Source organism: Dendrobates tinctorius, unplaced genomic scaffold, assembly GCF_039654945.1.
Source record: "Dendrobates tinctorius isolate UK_male_01 unplaced genomic scaffold, ASM3965494v1 ptg000104l, whole genome shotgun sequence".
NCBI classification, from domain to species: Eukaryota; Metazoa; Chordata; class Amphibia; order Anura; family Dendrobatidae; genus Dendrobates; species Dendrobates tinctorius.
Window position 1 is genome coordinate 16,407,501 of NW_027361772.1, and position 26,840 is coordinate 16,434,340.

The 26,840-nt window shown below is 41.0% G+C and overlaps 1 protein-coding gene across 1 annotated transcript in view; it reads left to right on the forward strand.

Annotated features, from left to right (window-relative positions):
* The window catches only part of ADAM9 (ADAM metallopeptidase domain 9), a 109,432-nt gene extending 99,128 nt beyond the window's left edge, over positions 1-10,304 (forward strand). Inside the window, exons 19-22 of the mRNA XM_073588820.1 lie at positions 315-450; positions 4,462-4,744; positions 4,870-4,937; positions 8,779-10,304. Of these exons, the coding sequence (XP_073444921.1) occupies positions 315-450; positions 4,462-4,744; positions 4,870-4,937; positions 8,779-8,857 (566 nt within the window). The 3' untranslated portion in view covers positions 8,858-10,304. The remainder of the gene's footprint in view (positions 1-314; positions 451-4,461; positions 4,745-4,869; positions 4,938-8,778) is intronic.
* Positions 10,305-26,840: the final 16,536 nt, after the last annotated feature.

A 26,840-nucleotide genomic window follows, 5' to 3' on the forward strand; every position in this document is an offset into this window, starting at 1 on the left:
TTTGTTTTGCGTTTTTCTTTGCGTTTTTTATGCGCACGATGCGCTGCGCAAAAAAACGCTAATGTGAAACTAGCCTTAAATGGAAGGTATGCAGTTTCAATCAGACTATATTCTTAAGTCGCATCTACAATTGTAAGGAGGTAAAAGCCTTGACCACTCATGTCGTCCTGAGGCCTGAAGTTATAATATCAATTAGTAGACACTGAAACAGGAATCCCCTGTATTGAAAATGACTTGATACTCAAAAGTTTCTAACTAGTCTTCATCTCTGACAACATGCTGACATTTGATTTTTCTTTCTTTGGACCCTACAGATAAAGACACTTCTCTCAGAGATGGGCTTCTTATTTTCTTCTTCTTGGTCGTACCCCTCTTGGCTCTTGGAGCGTTTGTATTTTTCCGAAGAAACGAATTGAAGAGGAAATTTTGTGGAAGGAGACGATCACATGGGTAGGTGACCAAAAAAAACAAATTCAAGGCAAGTCTTTGATTTCCTTGACCTGACCAGTGGAATATGAGGTCATTGGTAAGGAGTACACTGTTACAGATCCACCTAATGTTAATGGTGGATCAGATGTTATTAACTGTATGTAGACATGTTACCTGTCACTGTACTCCTGCCTGTGATGATAGTGAGATTCTGAAAAGTCTTCTTTGCAGAACAGGAAGTATGAATGCAAAATAGCCCCAGAGGCCAGTGTGAAAATTGCAAGATTTCTTCTAATATGAAAAAAAGCCAAAATAAAAAAAAAAATACATTACTGCAAAAAAAAATATTAAACAATAGGTCACTTTCTGACAGTACATTTGCTTCAGCCTTATTTTGTCTGGTACGGCAAATCAACTCCATCTATATGAAGTATGTGACGTGGACTATGATGTATCCAATACTGCACTGATTGAGCACTTCTGTGGCCTCCAGGGTCCCACATTTTAATCCTGGTTTAAAACTGCTGTTTTTGACTGTATATATTCTGTTATATACCGTCATGGCTGAAAGTGTTGGCACCCTTGAAATTGTTCCAGAAAATAAAGTATTTCTCCCAGAAAATCATTGCAGTTACACATGTTTTGTTATACAGGTTTATTTCCTTTGTATGTATTGGGAAGAACACAAAAAAAAACAGAGAAAAAAAGGTAAATTGGACATAACTTCACACAAAACTCCAAAAATGGGCCAGTGAAATTGTTGGCACCCTCAGTTAATATTTGCTTGCACACCCTTTGGAATAAATAACTGCAATCAGTCACTTCCTATAATCATCTTTTACATCTCTCTGGAATTTTGGGCCACTCTTCTGCAAACTGCTCCAGGTCTCTCATATGTGAAGGTGCCTTCTACCAACAGCAATTTTAAGATCTCTCCAGAGGTTAGATCTGGACTAATTGCTGCCACTTCATAACTCTTCAGCGCTATGTTTCTATCCATTTTTGGGTCCTTCTGGAAGTATGTTTGGGGTCATTGTCCTATCAGAAGACCCATGACTCAGGACTCAAACCTAGCTTTCTGACACTGGGCAATACATTGTGACCCCAAATCCTTTGGTAATCTTCAGATTTCTTGATGTCTTGCACAAAATCAAGGCATTTAGTGCCAGAGGCAGCAAAACAAACCCGAACATCTTTGAACCTCCACCATATTTGACTGTAGGTACTGTGTTCTTTTCTTTATAGACCTCATTCTGTTTTCGGTAAACAGTAGAATGATGTGCTTTACCAAAAAGCTGTATCTTGGTATCATCTGTCTACAAGATGCTTTCCGAGAAGGATTTTGGCTTATTGATGTACATTTTGGTAAACTGCTGTCTAGCTTTTTATGCTTCTGTGTCAGCAGTGGGGTTCTCCTGCCATAGCATTTCATTTCATTCAAACGTGGATGGATAGTTTGCATTGACGCATCCTGAGCCTGCAGGCTGCTTCTCCACCATCGATAATATCCTGCTTTGAATCCTTTCATCAATTTTTCTCCGCCGTCCAGGGAGATTAGCTACAGTGCCATGGGATATTAACGTCTTGAAGTTTTGATTATGTTGCACTCCGTGAACAAAGGAATATCAAAATCTCTGGAGATGGACTTGTAACCTTGAGATTGTTGATATCGTTCAACAATTTTGGTTCTCAAGTCCTCAGACAGTTCTCTTCTCTTTCTGTTCTCCATGCTTAGTGTGGCTCACACAGACACATAATGCAAAGACTGAGCCAACTTCTCCCCTTTTTATATGGTTTCAGGTGTGATTTTCACGTTGCCCACATCTGTTACTTGCCACCGGTGAGTTGGAACAAGCATCACATGCTTGAAACAAAGTTGTTTACCCATATTTTTGGAAAGGTATCAAAAATTTGAGGTGTTTTGTGTGAAATTATGTCCAATTTGCCTTTTTTTCCTCTTTTTTTTTGTGTGTTGCAACTTGCTCCAAAACGCACAAAGGAAATAAACGTGTATAACAAAATATATGTGATTCCAATAATTATCTGAGAGAAGTGCTTTGTTTTCTGAAACCATTTCAAGGGTGCCAGCACTTTCGTCCTTGACTGTTCACTAAAGAGATGACATATCTTTGAGACCTTTACTTTCTCCCTGCTCAGAGACAGAGAGAGAGAGAGGAAATAATTGATTAAAAAAAAAACTAAAATTATTTGACTGCTTTGCTGAAACACATTGTACACAATTTGTCTGTACATTGTCTGTAGAGGGAACTTGCTGAGTAACAAAGTCCTGTAATTACAGCAGCATCAGCACTGATTCATGCAAGCTTCCTTAAATCCCTTTTTCTCTCAAGAGACGTTCTTCAGTAAGGCTCCTAAACACCGTTCTTACGCTATCGACCTGATTAACCCAATATCTACAGGTAAATGGGGTCATCCGACTGTACAGGTTCCCTTTAACAATATTTCATGCACCTTCTCTAATCCGTTTATACAGGTCGATGCAATACTGAGAACGGTGATCTTTTCTGAAGCACAAAAGCTCCTTTCACCCGACAAATGAGCTTTTTGCCAGACACCCTGAGCCATTGCCAGACAGCTCTGGGAACAAATGCTCATAGAATCTCGCATTTCCTTATGATCAGGCAGTGTTAACAGGCTGCCGATCACCTGTTGAGCACAACACTCATTTGTCTGGTGAAATGATCTTTTAGCTTGCTTAAGAATCATCGATCTTGGTAGCATATCGTTCTATGTAAACTGGACGTGTGCTGTCGGGAAGAATGACGGCATACGTGCACTGAACGATCGATTATCGAAAGTGCGGGAGACTTTCTCTAAACAGGCTATTAACGAACCGCCAAACAGCTTCTATGTAGACGATCGTCAGTTGTTCACGGCCACAGATCCTGTAGTGTGAACTGGACAGTAATCTTTTAAGGGAAGCCCTCACAAGGCTATGTTCACACGTCATATTGTTGCTTTGCTTTGTTTTTTTATGCAGGCAAAACCTGCTCTCTTGGAAGTAAAGAAGCTGCTTACAAAAAGCAAGTTTTGCTGAGTTTTTTTTTTTTGCTGCGTTTCTCAGGATTCTAAAGTTTAACTTTGCTTCCACCACAGAAACGTGAACACAGGTCAACAATGCAAGACCTACGTGCAACCATTTTTTTTTTTAAAAAAGAAAGCAATTTGATCAAATTATTTAGTGGAAAAAGATTGTCTGAAAAAAATAGTGACTATTGTAAACAAATAAGTTCATGAAAAAATATACAATTACAAATGTAACTGGGGGGTGAATTGGTTGGGAATAGTTTACCTAAGACATGGACAGAGTATTTAGTTTGTAGGACATGGTGTACTTTTACACTTTGGTCTGTCACAAGTATTGTTCACGCTCACACCTTGGTCGGCCAATGTTTACTTTGCACACATCATCATCATAATATAATGCCCATTCTCAAGTGCCATAAACACCGAGATATTATGGTTTAAACTGGGGAAAATCACAAAAATAAATGGGTTTCACACACTGCTGTACCTACTTTTTTCATTACAAATGCAGGAGAACCTGATACCTGCATTTTTGCACTGACCCATTGTTTCCTATGGGTGAAAAAAACACTGTACAAAAGCGGAAAAAAACGTTGAAAGAAGTGGCATGCTGCAGTTTTAAAAAAATGCATCAGTTTTCCAAATCTGTCAGGAAAATAAACCAAATGTGTGCTTATGAGATTTCTAAAATGTCTTAGGCTTTGCTGGTACTGTAAAACGCGGTTTAAAATTTTCATTAAAAAACCCAGCAAAAAGGCAACATGTGAGCATAGCCTAAAGGTATCATACATGAGGCTCTAAGAGCACCGTGAAGCCTTCGTTTTTCACTTGCTGATGAGTTTCTGTTGTATTCTCCTTAGTTACAATGATCGGACATTATGAATCTTAAACCGAATGTCGAGGTGTAGATACTTGTGTAATGGGGTGTTTATTGGAAACGGGAATCCTGATTCTTACATTATAAATTTATTTGATTGTCAACAGGACAGCTCAAGAAGTTAACAGAGAGGTACCCAAGAGTGTCCCTGGCAGAAGCGGTCTGACCACCGGAGAACTAAGAAATGCTCCAAACAATGCGCCAGGTAGAGGTGGTCCCTCCGCAGGGGCTCCAAGAAACGCCTCCCAAATGCAAGCAGCCAGAGTGCCCCCTAATTCCAGACCCCAGAGACATGTACCACCCAATGCCAGTCCTGCCGCTAATGCACCTCCCAGGAATGTGCCGCCTATGGGACCCAATAGAATTATTCCTCCATCTTACTATGAAAGCGTAAGTTCCATGAATAAGTTACAAAGATGTCCTACTGAAGGATCCATAGAACCTGAGCTGATTGTAAAATACATTTTCCAGTTATTGAAGCAACATTTCCTATAAAGCTTTTATTCTTATTTCAGTCCAGTAATCCGAATAACGTCGCTGTTCCATCGTACGCAGTAAGACAACCTCAATATACACCGTCTAGGTAAGCCACTAATGAGGGGGGTGCTAAAGGAAATTTGAATAAGCACTGGCAGTTTTTTCACATATATAATGCCTTAATCCAATCAATGTTCTTATTGTTAAATTAATTTCAATATACATCTTTCCATCATGAGTATAGGAAGATGGGACATGTGAGCTTCAGTCTGACAACCAGTCCAGTATATACGCTAATGTATAGAGAGGAAGTCAGTCTCTAACTGGAAGACAACAGGATGACAACATCATCCATCAAATCCCTCCCGGTATCTCTCAGACTCCACTCCCCCCCCCACCCAATTCATCCTTCCTTGTCCCCCATACAGCGAAAGAGTATACTAAGATGGGACTTTGCTGTATACATTACGTATGATACACTGAGACTGCTGTATACGTGATATAGCATATCATGCTGCATGCATCACATAGGATGCTGTATATATCACACAGAGACAGACTACTGCATACATCATGTAGGATTCACAGAGAAGGCTGTATACATCATATAGGATACACGGAATACTGCTGTATACATCATATGGGATTCACGGAATACTGCTGTATACATCATATAGGATACACGGAATACTGCTGTATACATCATATGGGATTCACGGAATACTGCTGTATACATCATATGGGATTCACGGAATACTGCTGTATACATCATGGGATTCACGGAATACTGCTGTATACATCATATAGGATTCAAAGAGACTGCTGTATACATCATATGGGATTCACGAAATACTGCTGTATCCATCAAGTGGGATTCATGGAATACTGCTGTATCCATCATATGGGATTCACGGAATACTGCTGTATACATCATATGGGATTCACGGAATACTGCTGTATACATCATATAGGATTCAAAGAGACTGCTGTATACATCATATGGGATTCACGGAATACTGCTGTATACATCATATGGGATTCACGGAATACTGCTGTATACATCATATAGGATTCACGGAATACTGCTGTATACATCATGGGATTCACGGAATACTGCTGTATACATCATATATAAGATTCACGGAATACTGCTGTATACATCATATTGGATTCACGGAATACTGCTGTATACATCATATGGGATTCAAAGAGACTGCTGTATACATCATATAGGATTCAAAGAGACTGCTGTATACATCATATAGGATTCAAAGAGACTGCTGTATACATCATATAGGATTCAAAGAGACTGCTGTATACATCATATGGGATTCACGGAATACTGCTGTATACATCATATGGGATTCACGGAATACTGCTGTATACATCATATAGGATTCACGGAATACTGCTGTATACATCATGGGATTCACGGAATACTGCTGTATACATCATATATAAGATTCACGGAATACTGCTGTATACATCATATTGGATTCACGGAATACTGCTGTATACATCATATGGGATTCAAAGAGACTGCTGTATACATCATATAGGATTCAAAGAGACTGCTGTATACATCATATAGGATTCAAAGAGACTGCTGTATACATCATATGGGATTCACGGAATACTGCTGTATACATCATGTGGGATTCACGGAATACTGCTGTATCCATCATATGGGATTCACGGAATACTGCTGTATACATCATATGGGATTCACGGAATACTGCTGTATACATCATATGGGATTCACGGAATACTGCTGCATACAGTACAGACCAAAAGTTTGGACACACCTTCTCATTCAAAGAGTTTTCTTTATTTTCATGACTATGAAAATTGTAGATTCATTCTGAAGGCATCAAAACTATGAATTAACACATGTGGAATTGTATAATTAACAAAAAGTGGGAAACAACTGAAAATATGTCTTATAGTCTAGGTTATTCAAAGTAGCCACCTTTTGCTTTGATTACTGCTTTGCACACTCTTGGCATTCTCTTGATGAGCTTCAAGAGGTAGTCTCCTGAAATGGTTTTCACTTTACAGGTGTGCCCTGTCAGGTTTAATAAGTGGGATTTCTTGCCTTATAAATAGGGTTGGGACCATCAGTTGTGTTGTGCAGAAGTCTGGTGGATACACAGCTGATAGTCCTACTGAATAGACTATTAGAATTTGTATTATGGCAAGAAAAAAGCAGCTAAGTAAAGAAAAACGAGTGGCCATCATTACTTTAAGAAATGGAGGTCAGTCAGACCGAAAAATTGGGAAAAGTTTGAAAGTGTCCCCAAGTGCAGTGGCAAAAACCATCAAGCGCTACAAAGAAACTGGCTCACATGAGGACCGCCCCAGGAAAGGAAGACCAAGAGTCACCTCTGCTGTGGAGGATAAGTTCATCCGAGTCACCAGCCTCAGAGATCGCAGGTTAATAGCAGCTCAGATAAGAGACCAGGTCAATGCCACACAGAGTTCTAGCAGCAGACACATCTCTACAACAACTGTTAAGAGGAGACTTTGTGCAGCAGGCCTTCATGGTAAAATAGCTGCTAGGAAACCACTGCTAAGGACAGGCAGCAAGCAGAAGAGACTTGTTTGGGCTAAAGAACACAAGGAATGGACATTAGACCAGTGGAAATCTGTGCTTTGGTGTGATGAGTCCAAATTTGAGGTCTTTGGTTCCAACCACCGTGTCTTTGTGCGACGCAGAAAAGGTGAACGGATGGACTCCACACGCCTGGTTCCCACCGTGAAACATGGATTAGGAGGTGTGATGGTGTGGGGGTGCTTTACTGGTGACACTGTTGGGGATTTATTCAAAATTGAAGGCATACTGAACCAGCATGGCTACCACAGCATCTTGCAGCGGCATGCTATTCCATCCGGTTTGCGTTTAGTTGGACCATCATTTATTTTTCAACAGGACAATGACCCCAAACACACCTCCAGGCTGTGTAAGGGCAATTTGACCAAGAAGAAGAGTGATGACCTGGCCTCCACAGTCACCAGACCTGAACCCAATCGAGATTGTTTGGGGTGAGCTGGACCACAGAATGAAGGCAAAAGGGCCAACAAGTGCTAAGCATCTCTGGGAACTCCTTCAAGACTGTTGGAAGACCATTTCCGGTAACTACCTCCTCTTGAAGCTCATCAAGAGAATGCCAAGAGTGTGCAAAGCAGTAATCAAAGCAAAAGGTGGCTACTTTGAAGAACCTAGAATATAAGACATATTTTCAGTTGTTTCACACTTTTTTGTTAATTATATAATTCCACCTGTGGTAATTCATAGTTTTGATGCCTTCAGAGTGAATCTACAATTTTCATAGTCATGAAAATAAAGAAAACTCTTTGAATGAGAAGGTGTGTCCAAACTTTTGGTCTGTACTGTACATCATATATAAGATTCACGGAATACTGCTGTATACATCATATAGGATTCAAAGAGATTGCTGTATACATCATATAGGATGCACTGAGACTGCGGTGTACATCGCATAGGATGCACTGAGACTGCTGTGTACATCGCATAGACTGCTGTGTACATCACATAGGATACACTGAGACTGCTGTGTACATCACATAGGATACACTGAGACTGCTGTGTACATCATAGGATACACAAATAATATACATTAAAAGGTGTAAGGAAAATGAGAAGGAGTTGTCCATAAAAACCAATGAACTAGAATCTATGTAGTTGCTACGGGTAGCTACAGACTAAATATCTGTGGGATATTGCTTAGCAACCAGCATGGAACACGGCTCATAGTAAAGAACATAATAGGCCAGAAGAATTTATTCTAGAAAATCTCAGGGATAGGTGTGTTCTCCAAACATTGGCATATTGGCTGAGTTGAAGTTTTAGAGTAGAGTAAATGCCAATGTATTGTTTGTGATGTTGTACAAAACTGTACATTTACCCTTATTAATTATTGTTTCAGGCCTCCGCTCCCTCACCAAAGAGAAGCCGCACATCCTAACATCGCCCCGGCGCGTCCTCCGCCCGCCCCTCCGGTATAACGCTGCTTTCTCGGGTCAGCGTAGCCTTTTTCCCGTCTGACTTTGTTACTAGGGTACATCTGTGTTTCCGAGAGACGCGTCTTCTGTCACGCTTGGGAGACAGATTGCTTTCCAGAGACATCAAGTCGGCCTTAAGATCTGTGGTGCTTGGATTTCGTAGCACGGACAAAGGTCCTCCGTTTACAGCGCGTGACTTCTGAATTGTCTGAGCAATCGTTCAATAACCTATTAGACGATCACATGTGGACGAGTAGGATTTTGAAGGATTTTTGCAAACAAAAAGACCATTTTACATATACCTGAATGGGGTTTTCAAGTCTTTAAACATCCTCTCATCTGTACGACCCGACCACCGGGCCAAATATTCACCAACCACATCAGTTCATCAGGTTTATTTTTTTTTTCCACACTGGATCTTCAGTTCTCATCACAGCAGGACTAAAGAGTAGGTCCAGATTGACAACCATTTTTTTTTAGCACTTATGGTCAACTATACGTCTCCATGGTAACAGACTACAAACTATGTAGTCTGATTCCGCAGATACTCCTTTTCATCTGACTTGACTGTGTTACTGTAGGATCAGACTACATATGTTACTTTTTCCCATTTTAGATGGACTTGGCCGATAACATTTTGTGAAGTTGGACGTTAACCTTAAAGCGGGTTTCCCCTTTTAAATGTTATATCGGCAAGATATGCTGTCTCTCTCAGATACGTGGTAGTCCTAACTCTCTAAACCGCAACCGATCCTAATGAATTAAGGTGCATCACCTTCTAAGGATTCCTCCGCTCAAGACACCTGTATGACCTAGGTGCCATTTTTTTTTCTTCGTATCGGTGGGGTCCCAAAGGTTAGAGCCTCACTGTCACTTCAGAAAATGAGAAATATCTCCTTATAAAATATATATACGGTATAATCCCAATCACATTTCAAAGTTTGTGAAATTAAAGGGTCCTCCCACATTACTCTACCTTGTAAGATTGGAAGATCACTTTAGCGGAGGACGATGAGCTTGGGTTTCTCGCTTAACTTTCTGATCCTCCTCTACTCCTACATCAAATTTGTGGAGATCCAATTGCTGACACCCACTGATATTAGTTGGGTATATCTCTTTAAATTATTTTACCACTATAAACTCCTATTATGGGGAACAAAAGACATTTTAAGGTAGCCTTTAGTAGCCAATCAGAATATTCAAGACTCGGAATCTGACTCGTTGCTATGGGCAACTCTGCTTTGTTCTAATTTGCACTAATTCTGACATGACCCCCCCCCCCCCAACATGTTCCCAATTACTCGTAACGATGGTTCGACATTCAATATGGCTGCCGCGAGTTTTCGGCCATCATTAAGCAAGTTTCACACTAGCGTTTATTCGACATGGCGCCGCTAAGCCCCGCCCCCTGCCGGCTCCCTGCCCGCCTCATCTGGTCATCGCCGCCTACTATCGCACGTGGACGCTTGCGATCTGCGCACCCTATCTTTAGCATAGGGTGCGCAGATCGTGCGCTGGCCGTGCGCTAGTAGGATTTTGGCGTGCGCTGCGCACTTTTGAAGGTGCGCGCCGAGCGCAGCATATTGCATTTCGGCAAGCACGGCGCACCTTCAAAAGTGCGCAGCACACACCAAAATCCTACTAGCGCACGGCCAGCGCACGATCTGCGCACCCTATGCTAAAGATAGGGTGCGCAGATCGCAAGCGTCCATGTGCGATAGTAGGCGGCGATGACCGGATGGGGTGGGCAGGGAGCCGGCAGGGGGCGGGGCTTAGCGGCGCCGTGCGCTTCGTCGAATAAACGCTAGTGTGAAACTAGCCTTACATAGATTTGACGCTCCCCTTGGAATAATTATACTGTGAAGCGGACAATATAATGCTGATTAAGGATCTCTGAGAATAATGAAAATGATAAATAATTTTACTAATTGCTCTGAATTTATTTCTGGCCTCAATATATATTTTATGTATATTTTACCAGTGAATCTACATTATGGTTTGGGTTAAGTCCGTCAGTTAAGAGTAATTGACCTACATACGCTAAAGGGAGTATGGTAATTATATGTAATATGATAACCTAAAGGAGAATCGCCAGAAAACTCTCTATTAAAGGGGTTGTTTAGGGGAACTAATGTTTCCATTTTTCTTTCATAAATCAATAGTACGCATGGAAACGAGCAACTTTGTAATATATCTTATTAGAGATATCTGCTTCTATTTCCTCCTGGACTGATCTTTCACTCTCATTTCGGAGGTGTAAAGTCTGTATTTCATGACTACAGATGTTCACATTACTGAGATAGGAGATGGCAGTTGGTGTGGGCGGAGTTATACAGAGCTCAGCATCTGAGCTGTGCTAGATCCACAGCAGAAAACAGTGATTGTATCAAAGCTGTTTCGCCCAGTATACAAAGTGATACATCGTTGGAATCGGGGTTTCAGCCCCTACATCTTGCTGCTGTCAGATTACATAGCAAAAACCTGCCGATATATTCACTTTAAAGTAGATATGCCTTCATATAAATACCCCTTTAATATGACCGCTAGTTTTCAAGGCCCCTCATTTTCCTGTAAATTGCCGCAAAAATGTGGTATTACAGATAATTCTGCTTAGTTCATAGAGGGAAGGAGTCCCACGCAGGCAACTCCCCTGAGTGATGACCTTGTGCCCCTCTAAGTTCTCAGAAATTAACAAATATGGCCACCATACATCTCCCATAGGAATTACCTTTTAGCACTCAAGTAGCCAAGTGTGCCATTCAGGGCTTTCCAAGTTTGGGTGACACATATAATGATCCTTCTTCACCAGAAAAATACAACTTAGACCTTCTTATTTACTAGTTTTGTACGTTTAGAACCATGTGAATTATTATTTTTTTCTGCAGTAACATACTTGAAATAGATACAGATGAGACTTTTTGAAGAATGTATACTTATTAATCACTTCAGTGTCTTCAGGCGACTGCGTCTAAGTTGTGGAACTGAAATTAATGTTTACGTACTTTCAGCAAAATTGTGACTGTTCACTTTAAAAAAAAATAAAAAATCAGTCAGCAGGTTTTTCTATGTAATCTGAGAGCAGCATGATGTTGAGTCTGAGATCCTGATTCCAGTAATGTATCACTTACTGGGTTGTTTGCTGTCATTTTGATACAATCATAGTTTTTTTCTTCTGCAGAACCAGCAGTGCTCAGAATGCTGAGCCCAATATACGGTAACCCCGCCCACATCAATGGCTGCTTTCTGCATACGCTGTACATTGACAGAAAGCTGCTAATCAGTGCTGGGGGCGGGCTTGGACAAGAGGGCATGAGACACCTAATCCTGTAGTGATAATCTCCTGCTGTTAAAACACTGATTTTATTGAAATTGCAACATACAGCCTGGTAAATGACACATCACTGGAATCAGGGTCTGTTCCCTTACCTCATGCTGCTTTCAGATTACCTAGCAAAATCCTGCTGACAGTTTACTTTTAAGAATCAACGCAAGCGATGACTGGGATGTCTCATAGAATATTAAAGGCATACTAACACTCCAATAAAAAAGAGATCCCCCACAAGGTTAAACATAACTTTGTGTCAGGGAGTGGGGCGTGACCCAGAAACCCCTTTGGCCCTGCATGAGTAACAATACAGGGTGTAGTTCAGTGCATGGAGTTAACCTTTTAAGTTATCTCAAAGCAAAAATTGCAGTGTAGTTCTAGTCTAAGGGGGGAAACATAATTACTATAAAATGACTATGTTTCTGCTTTTGCAAAGTCTTTAAGTATGCTGGCAGATCTTTGCTACTCATTAGGTTATCACTGGTTATGTCCCTGCTCCCAGTCGTACTGTCTTCAGCTCCCCCTTATTGCACACTTTCCGCATTGCTCAGGGGCGGGGTTACATACTCATGTGACTGCAAGACTCCACCCATGAGGGGATTGATTTGAAGAAATGATGCATCCTAGGAATTATCCTTGTAATGTTAATGGAAAGTTGGTGTTTTCTATCAAGCTTGCCTAGAAGAGGACATCTTAAACTTTGCCCAATACTGCAATGACAATGAGTTTAACTTTTCTGTTGTCCTAGCGATCCAATGTTTTAAGGATTCCCTTTATCCTTTACCAACAAAAAAAAACCTTACTATAGGTGATGTACTACATCCTACTGCACAGACGTAAGGGAGACTCCATCCAACTATAAATTACCATTGGACGGAATTTGAATTTATTAAATAAGAAACCTCTCCAGTCTCCCCTGGTATAAAGCAGGTCAAACGTGTCTAGATGGGACCTTCCCATGAATCGTTCATTCCTGGTAATGGAGGATGTAATTGTTGGATGGATAAGGGTTCCTTTAAACTCTATTGAACTCATGACCTCTTGTGTCAACCAACATTATCCATTGACGCATTTGTCACATGAAGCCACCTTGGCCAATCACAACTCAACTTCACCGCAGCAATTGACTGAACTTTTTAATGACTTTTAGTCATCGGACTGATGAGCTTCATAAAACCACTTTAGTTTTATGGTATGGTTTATTCACTTCTTACTTAAAGCAATCACTTATATGTAACGTGACTGGTAATGTCCGCTCTTGTTTCCTCTAATTGCAATCCAAGAACTAGACCTATATTCCCAGTCTAACCTCCAAATTGGACCATTTTAGTACAAATGAGGGTCTAGACATTAACCCCAACCTTCCGAATTGGGTAATTCATGGTTGACCTTCCACCAGCCCATCGAGAGGTTCAAGGACTTGTTGAGTTTAGTCCAAACCTATCTGCTCTTGGGATGGGGTGGCATTGGGTGTCCTTGGCTTATGTCAGGGGTGGGGAACTTCATTGACCTTTTCTCTGGTCTTCGGGCAGATTCCCGGGGACTGTAGTCCTTGGGCCAGTAGCTGCATTTTAATGGCCGCCTGCCTATTCACTACTGAACCCTGAGGAGCGTGCAATGAAGGATTACGTCCTGACACCAGTGCCAGCGTCAGGATTTACTTTCTGGGCGGATTAGCCCCCAACGGATGGTAAGGTTCCCCACTCCTGGCTTAGATGATTGGTTCATCTTGCCACGAAGCTCCTTATGTACAGGACTGAGTAATTCAATGTAAACTGATGTTTTGCAATTAGATAAAACTTGATGATGTTGCCAGGAATGATGATTTCTCACTATTTGCATTGTTTAGTCCCATGGCCATACTAATGTAATGTTATGTGTATGTTTGAAATTTCACTTGACTTTTTTTTTTATTTGATTTTTTTGAAGGGCTTTTATTAAGCGTGTAAAATAAATACACTGTAATCAATAAAGAATGTTTTTATAATACCCGCTGCTTTCAGTGTTTTCCTACCTATCCTGTGAATAAATGTCTAAGGTCGGAAGGCCCTAAATTATAGACATTTTCTTAAAATGATATCTGTTGTGTGTACAGGTACTGTTGGGTTGAGCCTGAACCAAGAGTCAACATGTCTCTTCAGTGGACTTGGACAAGAGTGTCCTCCACATTGTCTGCAGTCAACTTCTTATACCATTTCCTAATTTTTATGGTCCTCATATAGGCACGTATTGTTGACTTTAAAGATTTTTCTTCCTCTTTCTGACTGACTTTATAGATATTGAACCAAATCTGGTTCATAAACATGAACCCCAAACGCTCCTAAATATCTAAGATAACCAATGGAGCAAGCACTCAACCTTTCCAGGTCCAGCGACTGCTCCCCACCACTGCTCCGGTCTCGATGTTTTGGCAGCTGCTGTGACTTTACGCTGTCACCGTTGTTACCAATCACTGAGCTCCGTGGCTCGTTCCATCTACTTTGGCACAGCCACTGAGCTCAGTGATTGGCTACATCGGTAATGTGCACTGTCATCGAAATGTCTGCACTGGAGCCGAAATACCGAGACCAGAAGACGGTGGGGAGCTGTCGCGCTGGACCCAGGTAGGGGTGATTACCCGCTCTGTTTCTTATTTTAGCTTTATTAGACCGTTTGGTGTCTACGTTCTAGCTTCATAGTATTAATTGGCAGTTCAGCCATCACTGTGGCTAAAACTCCATTGACTTGTGGTTGGTCAATGACTGCATGAGTTTGAAGGTTTAACCAGTGGCCAGCTATGGGATGGTGGAGTTTTGGCTGTTGTGTATTGGGATGACCATCTTTATCGGTAGGATGCTCAGGTGGGTGTAGTACCAGACTGACAAAATGCATAATGCTCAAATAAGTTTAATAGGAAAATACAAACATACATTCCTCAACATGGAAATTCAACACCTAGAAGGAAAAGTTGTGGAATGCTGGAAATCACAGGATGGATAAACATGTTAATGATATGCAAATTATGAAAAAATGGAAACAAAATCAAACATCTCAATTTATTCAATATCGAAAGTGATATCTACTCCCGCTGCCTAATTGGGGGAAGCCGACTGTCCATCAACATGACACAATAGTCCTGCCCTGTCAGCATGAAGACAAACTACAGCTGAACCTCTGGCAGGAGCAGTCAATGATCAGTGTCGGATATCAGGCAGGTAGTTGCCTCTGTCAGTAACTACATGCCATTTTTCGACGTTCCGGATATCCCCTTTAAGCCCTTTCTGCCATCATATGGAAGAGTACGTACGATGACAGCACCCCCCGCTTTGATGTGGGCTCCAGCGGTAAGCCCCGCATCAAAACCGGGACATGTCAGCTGTCCACCCGCGTCTATTAGCGAGTTAAATGCCGCTGTCAAACTCTGACAGCAGCATTTAACAAGCGCATGCGGTCGGAAATGCGCTCACCCATGACCCCCGTCACGTGATCGGGGGGTCATCGGTTTGTCAGCTTAACAACTTGAGGTCGCCTGGAGACCTCTATGGTTGTTGATGCTGGACTGCTATGTGGTCGGCGCTCATAGCAATGCTGTAATTCTGCTACATAGAGGCGATCTGAGCATCGCCTCTATGTAGCAGAGCCGATCAAATTGTGGCAGCTTCTAGTCTCCCATGAAGGCTATTGAAGTATGCCAAAACTTAGAGAAAGATAGTTTTAAAAATATTAGAGAAAAATTAAAAAAAAAAAAAAAAAGTTTAAATCACAGCCCTTTCGGCCCATTCAAAATAAAACAATTAAAAAAAAAAATCACACATAGACATATTAGGCGTTCAGAATCGCCCGATCTATCAATAAAAAAAGGATTAACCTGATCGCTAAGCGGCGTAGCAAGAAAAAAAATCAAAACCCCAGAATTCCATTTTTTTTGGTTGCCGTGACATTTCATTAAAATGCAATAACGGGCGATCAAAAGAACGTACCTGCACAAAAGTGATATCATTAAAAACATCAGCTCGGCGCGCAAAACAAAAAACTAGCCCAACCCCAGATCACAAAAAATGAAGACGCTACGGGTATCGGAAAATGGCGCAATTTTATTTTTTTTTTTTTAGCAAATAAAAACTTTGGAATTTTTTTCACCACTTGGATAAAAAGGAACCTAGGCATGTTTGGTGTCTATGAACTCGTAATGACCTGGAGAATCATAATGGCAGGGCAGTTTTAGCATTTAGTGAACTTGGCAAAAAAGCCAAACAAAAAACAAGTGTGGGATTGCACTTTTTTTGCAATTTCACCACACTTGGAATTTTTTTTCCCGTTTTCGAGTACACGACATGCTAAAATCAATGGTGTCATTAAAAAGTACAACTTGTCCCACAAAATATAAGCCCTGTCATGGCCATATTGATGAAAAATAAAAAAAAATTATAGCTCTGGGAAGAAGGGGAGCGAAAAACGAAAACGCAAAACTGAAAAAAGCTCTGGTCATTAAGTGGTTAAACATAGTAACATAGTTTTGAAGGCTAAAGGAAGACCTTATGTCCATCTAGTTCAGCCTATTTTTAGTGCAGCTGTTCTGCATTATTGATCCTGGGGAAGGCAAAAAAAACCACAGAGTAGAAGCCTATTTTCTCCATAGGGAAAAAAATTCCTTCCCCTAAGCTGGGTCAACCATCTACCTATAACATTATGTTATTTGTAACCTTCTATACTGTTACTCACAAGAAAAGCATCCATTCCTTTCTTAAATTCGTTCAGTGAGTTGGCCATCACCACTTCCTCAGGAAGAGAATTCCAGAGCCTCACTGCTCTTACCGTGAAGAACCCTCTTCTATGCTGGTGCAGAAATTGTCTTTCCTCCATACGAAGAGAATGCCCCCTTGTTCTTGTCACAGTCCTTGGTACAAACAGTTCATTGGAGAGATCTCTGTATTGCCCTCTGATATACTTGTACATATATTAGGTCTCCCCTAAGTCTCCTCTTTTCTAGAGTAAATAGACCTAATTTTGATAACCTTTCTGGGTATTGTAGTGAACCAACTCCATTTATCATTTTAGTAGCCCGCCTTTGAACCCTTTCAAGTTCAGTAATGTCTTTCTTGAGAACCGGCGTCCAAAATTGCACACAATACTCCAAGTGTGGTCTGACGAGTGATTTGTACAGAGGGAGAATTATGTTTTCATCTCGTGTCCCCAGACCTCTTCTAATGCATCCCATGACCCTATTTGCTTTGGTGGCAGCTGCCTGACACTGGGCACTCCAATTTAGCTTCTTTTTGACTAAGATGCCTAAGTCTTTTTCCATGTCTGATTTCCCCAGCAGTTTCCCATTTAGTAAGTAATTGTAGCATCTGTTTCTCCTTCCCATGTGCATAACCTTACACTTATCTGTGTTAAACCTCATTTGCCATTTTTCAGCCCAATTCTCCAATTTACTCCAATCTGTCTGTAGTTGCAAACTGTCCTCCTTTGTGTTAACTACCTTACATAGTTTTGTATCATCTGCAAATACTGATATTTTACTGTGTAAGCCATCCACTAGATCATTAATAAATATATTAAATAGTAGGGGGCCCAATACAGAACCCTGTGGTCCCCCACTAGTAACCCTGGCCCAATCTGAGGATGCCCCATTAATAACCACTCTTTGTTTTCTATCACTGAGCCATCTACACACATTTTCCCCTAGCCCAAGCTTTCTCATCTTACTTACCAATCTTTTATGTGGGACAGTGTCAAATGCTGTAGAGAAGTCGAGATAAATGACATCCAATGATTCTCTTTGGTCCATTTGAGAGCTTACATCCTCATAGAAGCTGATCAGGTTAGTTTGACAGGAGCGATCCTTCATAAATCCATGTTGATATGGAGTTAAACATTTATTAACATTGAGATATTCCATAATGGTATCCCTTAGAAACCCTTCAAAAATTTTACCCACAACAGATGTTAAGCTTACCGGCCTATAGTTTCCAGGTTCCCTTTTACACCCCTTTTTGAATATTGGCACCACATTTGCTTGCCGCCAATCAAAAGGAACAGACCCTGTTTCTATAGAGTCTTTAAATATAAGGAATAGAGGCCTGTCTATCACATTACTTAACTCCCTTAATACCTGAGGGTGAATGCCATCAGGGCCTGGTGATTTGTCAATTTTAATCTTACTAAGGCGGTTCTGCACTTCTTCCTGGGTTAGGCAGGTAACACTTAATGGGGAGTTTACATTATCACTCTGCATTTCCCCTGGCAAATCCTTTTCCTGTGTGAACACTGTTGAGAAAAAAGTATTTAAAACATTTACTTTTCCCACATCGCTCTCTATGATTTCACCCTCATTGTTCTTTAAAGGGCCGACACCATCAATTTTAATCTTTTTACTGTTTATATAATTAAAGTATAGTTTGGGGTTTGTTTTACTTTCCTTAGCAATGAGTCTCTCAGTTTCCACTTTTGCTAAATGTATTTGTTTTTTACACATTTTATTTTTTTCTCTAACTTTTTAATGCTTCTTCATTGCCTTCTTGTTTTAGCTTCCTAAATGCCTTGTTCTTGTTATTTATTGCCCTTTTTACATCCTTATTTAGCCACATTGGTGTTCTCCTGTTCCTAGCCCTTTTATTTCTGTACGGTATGTCTAGCTCGCAGTGGGTGTGTAAAACGGATTTAAATATTTCCCATTTATTTTCTGTGCTTCTATTTTTGAGGACATTGTCCCAATCAATTCGGCGAAGGTCCTCTCTAAGCTGATCAAACTTTGCTTTCCTGAAATTCAGCGTTTTCGTAACCCCCTTCTAGGGCACCTTACTGAAGGACAAGTGGAAATGTATTATATTGTGGTCACTGTTCCCTAGGTGCCCATCGACTCGTACTTCTGTTATTCTATCTGGTCTGTTGCTTAAAATTAAGTCCAGAAGGGCTGTCCCTCTAGTTGGGCCCTGCACAAGTTGTGACAGATAATTATCCTTGGTCACTGACAGAAATTGGTTTCCTTTCTGAGATACGCAGGTTTCAGTTTCCCAGTCTATGTCGGGGTAGTTGAACTCCCCCATAATAATCACCTCATTGTGATTTGCTGCTTTGTCTATTTGTTTCAATAATGTTTTTTAAGTGGTTTCTGTTATATTTGGTGGCTTATAACAAACCCCTATGAGGATTTTATTACTTTTCTCTCCTTGTATCTCCACCCATAGAGACTCCACCTCTTCATTTCCCTCTTGTATATCTTCTCTTAGTGTGGGCTTTAAAGTGGGCTTTATATATAGACAGACTCCACCCCCTTTCCTTTTTTTACGATCCCTCCTAAACAAATCATATCCTTGCAAGTTAGCCGCCCAGTCATAGCTGTCGTCTAACCATGTCTCAGTTATTCCTACTATGTCATATTTTACCTCATACATTACCAACTCCAGATCTTCAATCTTATTGGTCAGGCTTCTTGCGTTGGTCAGCATGCAGGAAAGAAGTTTTGCTTCATTTTTCTTAGCTTCCTTCTGAGTACCCTGTCTTGGGTCCTCTTTACCACATCTAGTATCCTTTATTAGTTTGTCCTTCTGCTGCATGTTCTTGTCTGCTGCTAGTTTAAAGCCCTCCTGATGAGTGTGGCAAGTCTTCTGGCGAATGTGTGTTTCCCAGGTTTTGTGAGGTGTATCCCATCTCTTGCGAGAAGTCCATCGTAGAGGTAATTCACGCCATGGTCCAAGAATCCAAATCCTTGCTGCCTGCACCACCGTCGTAGCCAGTTGTTCACCTCTAGTATCCTATTCCATCTTCTGATGCCATGACCATCGACTGGGAGGATTGATGAGAAAACAATCTGTACGTTCCGTTCCTTTATTTTCTTCCCCAGAACTTCAAAGTCTTCGCAGATAGTTGGTAGGTCATTTCTTTCCGTGTCGTTTGTGCCTACATGTATCAGTAGGAAAGGGTAGTCGTCCTTGGATTTGAGGATAGTTGGTATCCTGTTGGCCACATCCTTGATTTTTGCTCCTGGGAGGCAGCATACTTCTCGTGCGGTTATGTCCGGCCTGCAGATAGTTGCCTTTGTGCCTCTTAGTAGTGAGTCGCCCATAACTACCACTCTTCTTTTCTTTCCGGACGCACTGCTTGTTGCTCGTGAGTGTTTTTGAGTGTCATTTGTTTCCGCTTTTGTTGACAGAGTAACTTCTTTTGTTGATAGTGTGTCTTCTCTTGTAGATACGGTATCATCCTGAGCTGTGCCATTTTCGTTCTCCAGCATGAGAGCTTCATATTGGTTGCTAAGCTGTGTGGGTGGTGATGACCACTTGATCCGTTTGCTTCTTTTCGTCACATGGCTCCACTTTTCAGCCTCTGTATGTGTTCTGAAGCTTTTCTCACTTTCCAAATCCTCAATGGTTGCTTCTGCTTCATCCAAGAAGTCCTCATGTTCTTTAATTACCTTCAATGTTGCTATTCTTTCTTCCAGTCCCTGCACCTTTTCCTCTAACAGGGCAACAAGTTTGCACTTCTGACAGGTAAAGTTGAGTTTTTGGGCCGGAAGATCCGTAAACATGTAGCATGTGTTGCAGGTGACCATGTGGATTTTCTTCTCTTCCATATTTCTATTGCTGATGCAGTCTATGATGGGTGGAAACTCGCGCGCCTGCAAGTCCCAGCGATCGATCAGCTTAAGGCGACTCTTCTCCTCTTCTCAGAATGCACCGGAAATATGCAGATGAGCTTCCTGCTTCTCCAATCCCTTGGTTAAGTCAGTTGATTAATTGTTTAATGAGTCAAATTAGACCAAGATCTAAGCATAAAGTTCCCTATAAATTTAGACCTAGCCAAAGGAAAGGCACTCATGGATAAGGGCATTTGTGTAAGATTTGGCAGTCGGGCAAGAGACAGGGTACTCAAGATACTCAAGCACTTTCCTCCTCTTTTCCATGTACAACGCTTGTGCTCTTCTGACATTCATAAAACACTCAAATCCATCCACTCCAACTGTGCAACAAAGGAGACGTTCTCACAAATCACTGAACCATCTGCTCACTTTCTCTTTCTACTCACAGGAGATATCTACCAAATTACATGCACACTTTGTACAAATAAATTTAACTCCTTATCTTTTTCACACAGAAACCCTGCTAATCTCATGAACACTCATTGAATGCCTTCTTCTGTCTCCTTTAACTGTTCCCTCTGGAATGCCTGATCAGTGTGTAACAAACTCCCCAACATTCATTACTTTTTCCTTCAAATTCTCTTAATCTTTTGGCTCTTATTGAAACCTTTATCCAGCAATTGGACACCACCTCCACTGCTGCCTTCTCATATGGTGGGATTGAATTCTACTCGAATTTTACACAATTCACATTCAGCAAAATGTGGATTTCTATTAATGTGCTTCCACGCAGATTCAGCTGGCCACATTTTTTTTGTACCGTAAAGGGCCATTAAAAGATTAAATAAAAAAGTTAAAAATATACTTATATGCAGCTTACCGCTCACGTTACCAGCCCCTCCGCTCCTCACATCACCCTTCAGGTCCTCGTCACATCTTTTGATCCCTGCCACTTGTGCTGAAATCCCAGGCCTCTTGCACAGAGCTAGGACTTCGAGCTCTGATAATACCTGTGGCAGTCCTACATATGCGCACACAGTCACATCGCATATTGTGACCTTTTGCGCACTTGCGCAGAACCCTCCCGGGTGTCATCAGATCCAGAAGTCACAGCTCATTGTCAGACACCTGGGGATTTCAGAGAGAGCATCAGTAGACAAGTTGACAGACTAGAGCTACTGCTCGGTATCACTGCCAAAAGAAGTGACTGAGAGAAACCATGACCGGAAATATATATGTGTACAACATCGTGAAGGATGTGCTGCAGAAGTATTTGTCAGCAGACTGACTCAAGTTTGAGAAAAGTATCACCATTTTTTGCTTGTTGCTGTACACCTATGGTCTAACTCTATTCAAACCTCTTATCTCTTTACCCCTTCAAGCCAGTTTTCACCTTCATGACCAAGCCAAATTTTACAATTCTGACCAATGTAACTTTTTGTGATAAGCCTGGAACGCTTCAACGGATCCCAGTGATTCTGAGATTGTTTTTTGATGACCTATTATTTTTCATGATAGTGGTAAAATTTGTTCGATATGACTTTGGCGTTTATTTGTGAAAATATCAGAAATTTGGCCAAAATTTAGCAATTTTCAAACTTGTAATTCTTATGGCCTTAAATCAGAGAGTTTATGTCACATAAAATAGTTAATAACATTTCCCACCTGCCTACTTTACATCTGCATCATTTTTGAAGCATAATGTTTTTATCAGGAAGTTAGAAGGGTTAAAAGTTGATCAGCATTTTCTCATTTTTCCAGCAAAATTTCCAAAATCATTTTTTTGGGAACCACATCACATTTAAAGTGACTTTGGGGGGCCTACATGACAGAAAACACCCAAAGTGACACCATTCTAAAAACTGCATCACCAAAAATCCTCAAAACCACATTCAAGAAGTGTATTAACCCTTCAGGTGCTTCACAGGAATTAAAACAATGTGAAAGGAAATAATAATTTTACATTTTTTTCACAATAATTTGACTTTAGTCACTTTTTTTTATTTTTACAATGGTAACAGGAAAAAAATGGACCCCACAATTTGTTGTGCAATTTCTCCTGAGTACGCAGACACACCATATGTGGGAGAAAACTACTGTTTGTGTGCATGGCAGGGCTCGGAAGGGAAGGAGCACCGTTTGACTTTTCGAACGTAAAAAATGGCTGGAATCAAAAGCTGACGCCATGTCGGGTTTGCAGAGCCCCTGATGTGTCTAAACAGTAGAAAACCCCCACAATTGACACCATTTTGGAAACTACACTGTGTTCCAAATTATTATGCAAAAAATATTTCCTCATATTTTCTGTAAATTACCTATATGAATTGCAGTCATTGTTATTTTCCAGTCATCTACTATTCTAGTATAATTGCAATGTTTTTGAACAAACTGCCTATGAAAACAGTATATTTTTAAAAATAATAAACACTCAAAATTCATGTTCCAAATTATTATGCACAGCAGAGTTTTCAACATTTTTATTTTGAACAAAAAAATGGCCAATTGTGAAATGATAAGCATTATCAGCTTATTACAAAATGAAATCAAACAGTTTTCAAGTCAAAACTTTCTTCTAGGTGATGTTACATTTGCACATAGGACCCCTTGTTGGAAAGAAGCTTCTCAACTCTCTCGTCCATTGAATTTGTCAGTTTTTGGATGGTTTGTGCTTCAATTGTTTTGCATGTGGACAGAATACCCTCCCAGAGCTGTTGCTTAGATGTGAACTGCCTCCCGCCATCATAGACACTCCTTTTGATGATGCTCCAGAGGTTCTCAATGGGGTTGAGGTCAGGGGAAGATGGTGGCCACACCATAAGTTTGTCCTCTTTTATGCCCATAGCAGCCAGAGATGCAGATGTGTTATTTGCAGCATGAGACGGTGCATTATCAGGCATGAAAATAATCTTGCTGCTGAAAGCACGGTTCTTCCTCTTGAACCATGGCAGGAAGTGCTGTTTTAGAAACTCCACATAGATTATGGAGTTCATCTTTACCCCTTCAGGGATCCTAAAGGGGCCGACAATATCTCTCCCCATGATTCCAGCCCAAAACATTACTCCACCTCCTCCTTGTTGGCGCCTTAGCCGTGTTTTCATGGGGTGTCCATCAACCAGCCATCCTCCACTCCATCCATCTGGACCATCGAGCGTTGCACGGCACTCATCGGTGAACAAAACAGTGTGGAAGTCAGTCTTCATGTATCGTTTGGCCCACTGGAGCCGTTTCTGCTTGTGTGCAGTGGACAGAGGTGGTCGACAGGATGGCTTACGCACAGCTGCAAACCTCTGAAGGACCCTGCATCTTGTTGTTTGGGGGACGTTGGAGGCACCACCAGCTTCAAAAACTTGTCTGCTGCTATGACAAGGCATTTTTGCAGCTGCTCTTTTAACCTGACGCAATTGCCTGTTGGAAAGAGTCCTCAATTTTTCCTTATCAGCACGCACACGTGTGTGCTAGGAATCAGCTACATACTTCTTGATTGTGCGATGATCACGATGAAGTGTCTTGGCAATGCTGATTGTAGTCATGCCTTGACCTAAACACTCCACAATTTGTTGCTTCTCAGCAGCCGACACATCCTTTTTCTTTCCCATTTTGGCAAAAAATGTAGAACAGCCTTCTTAAGTAGTCTTGCCTTTATTTGGACACACCTGCCAAACTAATTTGCACAGGTATCTGCAATTGCTTTCAGTGATATAAAGAGCCCTGACACACATCACCAGCAATGAGATTAAATGACAAACAAAAAAATTCTAACCTTATCACTCCTAAACTCTTTTTGCATATTAATTTGGAACACAGTGTAGACCCCTCAAGGAATTTTTGTAGACCTGTGGTGAGCATCTTGAACCCACAGGTGCTTAACAGAATTTTACAACATTGATCTGTGAAAATTAAAAAATATTTTTTTTCCACAAAGATGTTGGTTTTGCCCCAAATTTTTAATAACCAATAAAATTTCTTATGCAATTTCTACTTAGTACACAGAATACACAGTGCAGATCTCAGAAGGGAAGAAGCATCATATTAGAGTTCAGATTTTGTTGGAATAGTTTGCGGGTGCCATGTCACATTGGAAGAGCCCCTGTGGTGACAGAAACCCCCCATAAGTGATGTCATTTTACAATCTACACCTCTCAGTGAATTCATCTAGGGGCGCAGTGATCATATTGACACCACATGTGCTTCACAGAAATGTATATACCATTGGGCGGTGAAGAAAGAATATTTACATTCTACCACTAAAATATTATTTTAGCCCCAACTTTTTAATTTTTTAAGGTTACTAGGAACAATAGGGACCTATCAGTTTGTAGTGCAATTTCTACTGAGTGCGCTAATACCCTACATCAGGAACTACTTTTCAGGCATTAGCAAAGCTCAGAAAGGAAGGAGCGCCATATTGTAGTGCAGATTTTACTGTTATGGTTTGCGGATTCCATGACCCACTGGGAGAGCCCCTGAGGTGTCAGAACAGCAGAACCCCCCCATAATTGACACCATTTAACAATCTACACTTCTCAATGAATTCATCTAGGTGTGCAGTGATCATATTGACACCACAGGTGTGTCACAGAATTTTATACCATTGGGCAGTGCAGAAAAAATGATTAAATTTTTAGCACAAAAATTTAGTTTTATCCCCAGATTTTACATTTTTATATGGGGAATTTGGTACCAAAGTATGTACCACAATTTGTGCTGAAAGTGGAAACACCCCATATGTGGTTGTACAGTACTGCTTAGCCACATGGCGAAACTCTGGAGGGACGAAGAACTATTTGCATCCTGGAGTGCAGATTTTCCTAAAATTACTATTATTTATTTTTCATAATAGAGAATAGTTTTTGGACTCCATACACAGAGCCCCTAAGTGCCAGAAATGCAGAATACCCCTCTCAAATGACCCCATTTTGAAACTTATACCCCTTTGGGAATTTATCTACGGGTGTAGTGATGATTTGACTCCTTGGTTGTTTTCCAGAAACAGACAGCAGTGGATGAAAATTTCAAATCTGCTATTGTAGTGAGTAGTACATTGTGTCCACCTGATTCTTCTGGAGACACGCACCCGTAAGTTAGGTGGGCTCTCATCACTACAGAACTGCCAAACATGTGGACGCTAAATGTGGTTTAGGCACACTGTGGGACAATGTGGGTCTCAGAAGGGAGGGGGCATTTGGATTTAAGACCACAAAATTTGCTAAATTTCTTTTGGGGGATGAGAAGCCATAATGCTGTTCCAGAGCCCTGGTACTGCCGGTAACATGGAAGCCTGCTATATTTCCGTTAACATATGAAGGATCTGGATTGGGTATGCCGAAACAAAAATCATTGTTCCCTGCAGCACATGGCTCGGTGAAACCTACAGATATGCTGCTGATAACATGATAATGCATAGGGACAGATTGATCTACTAGACATCCTCCTTCCTCAGCAGGTATAAAGAGGCCGGAAACAGGCGTTGAATGACTTCAATATTCTCAATCACAATCATTTAACAGCCTGACCTCAGCCCATGTAAAGGCAACCTAAATGTTTGTGTGATGGTGCAATCAGTGAGCATTTAGGCCGCAATTTAAACTTTTACCCAGAGCCCCATTTTGTCTAAAACTGGCCCTGCAGTACACACATATATATCGTCTGCAGAGCAACTGTGCAGATGATAACAATATACTGTCACGCAATGTTGGTAGTATCAGTCCTAAAACAGTGGTTTTGGTTAAATGAGTTCTCCAGGTTTGATGTTAAAGGGATCCTGTCATCAGAAAAAAAAATGCTATTAACCTGGAGATATGAGGTTAATATGCAGGTTAATAGTGTTACTAACCTGCTTGGCTTCCGCACATAGCTGAATGCTGTTTGGAGAAAATGAACTGTACTCTCCACGGCCGCGTCACAGGGAGCCAAAACCACCTTTTAGTGGAAAAAAATGGTAATTTTCCATTTACTTAGCCCAATGTTATACAATTCTGTGAATCTCCTGAAGACTAAAAATGCTCACTATACCCTTAGATGAATTCCTCAAGTGGTGTAGAAGTGAGGGGTCACTTGGCGTGTTTTCTACTGTTTTGGCATGTCAGGGGCTCTTCAAATGT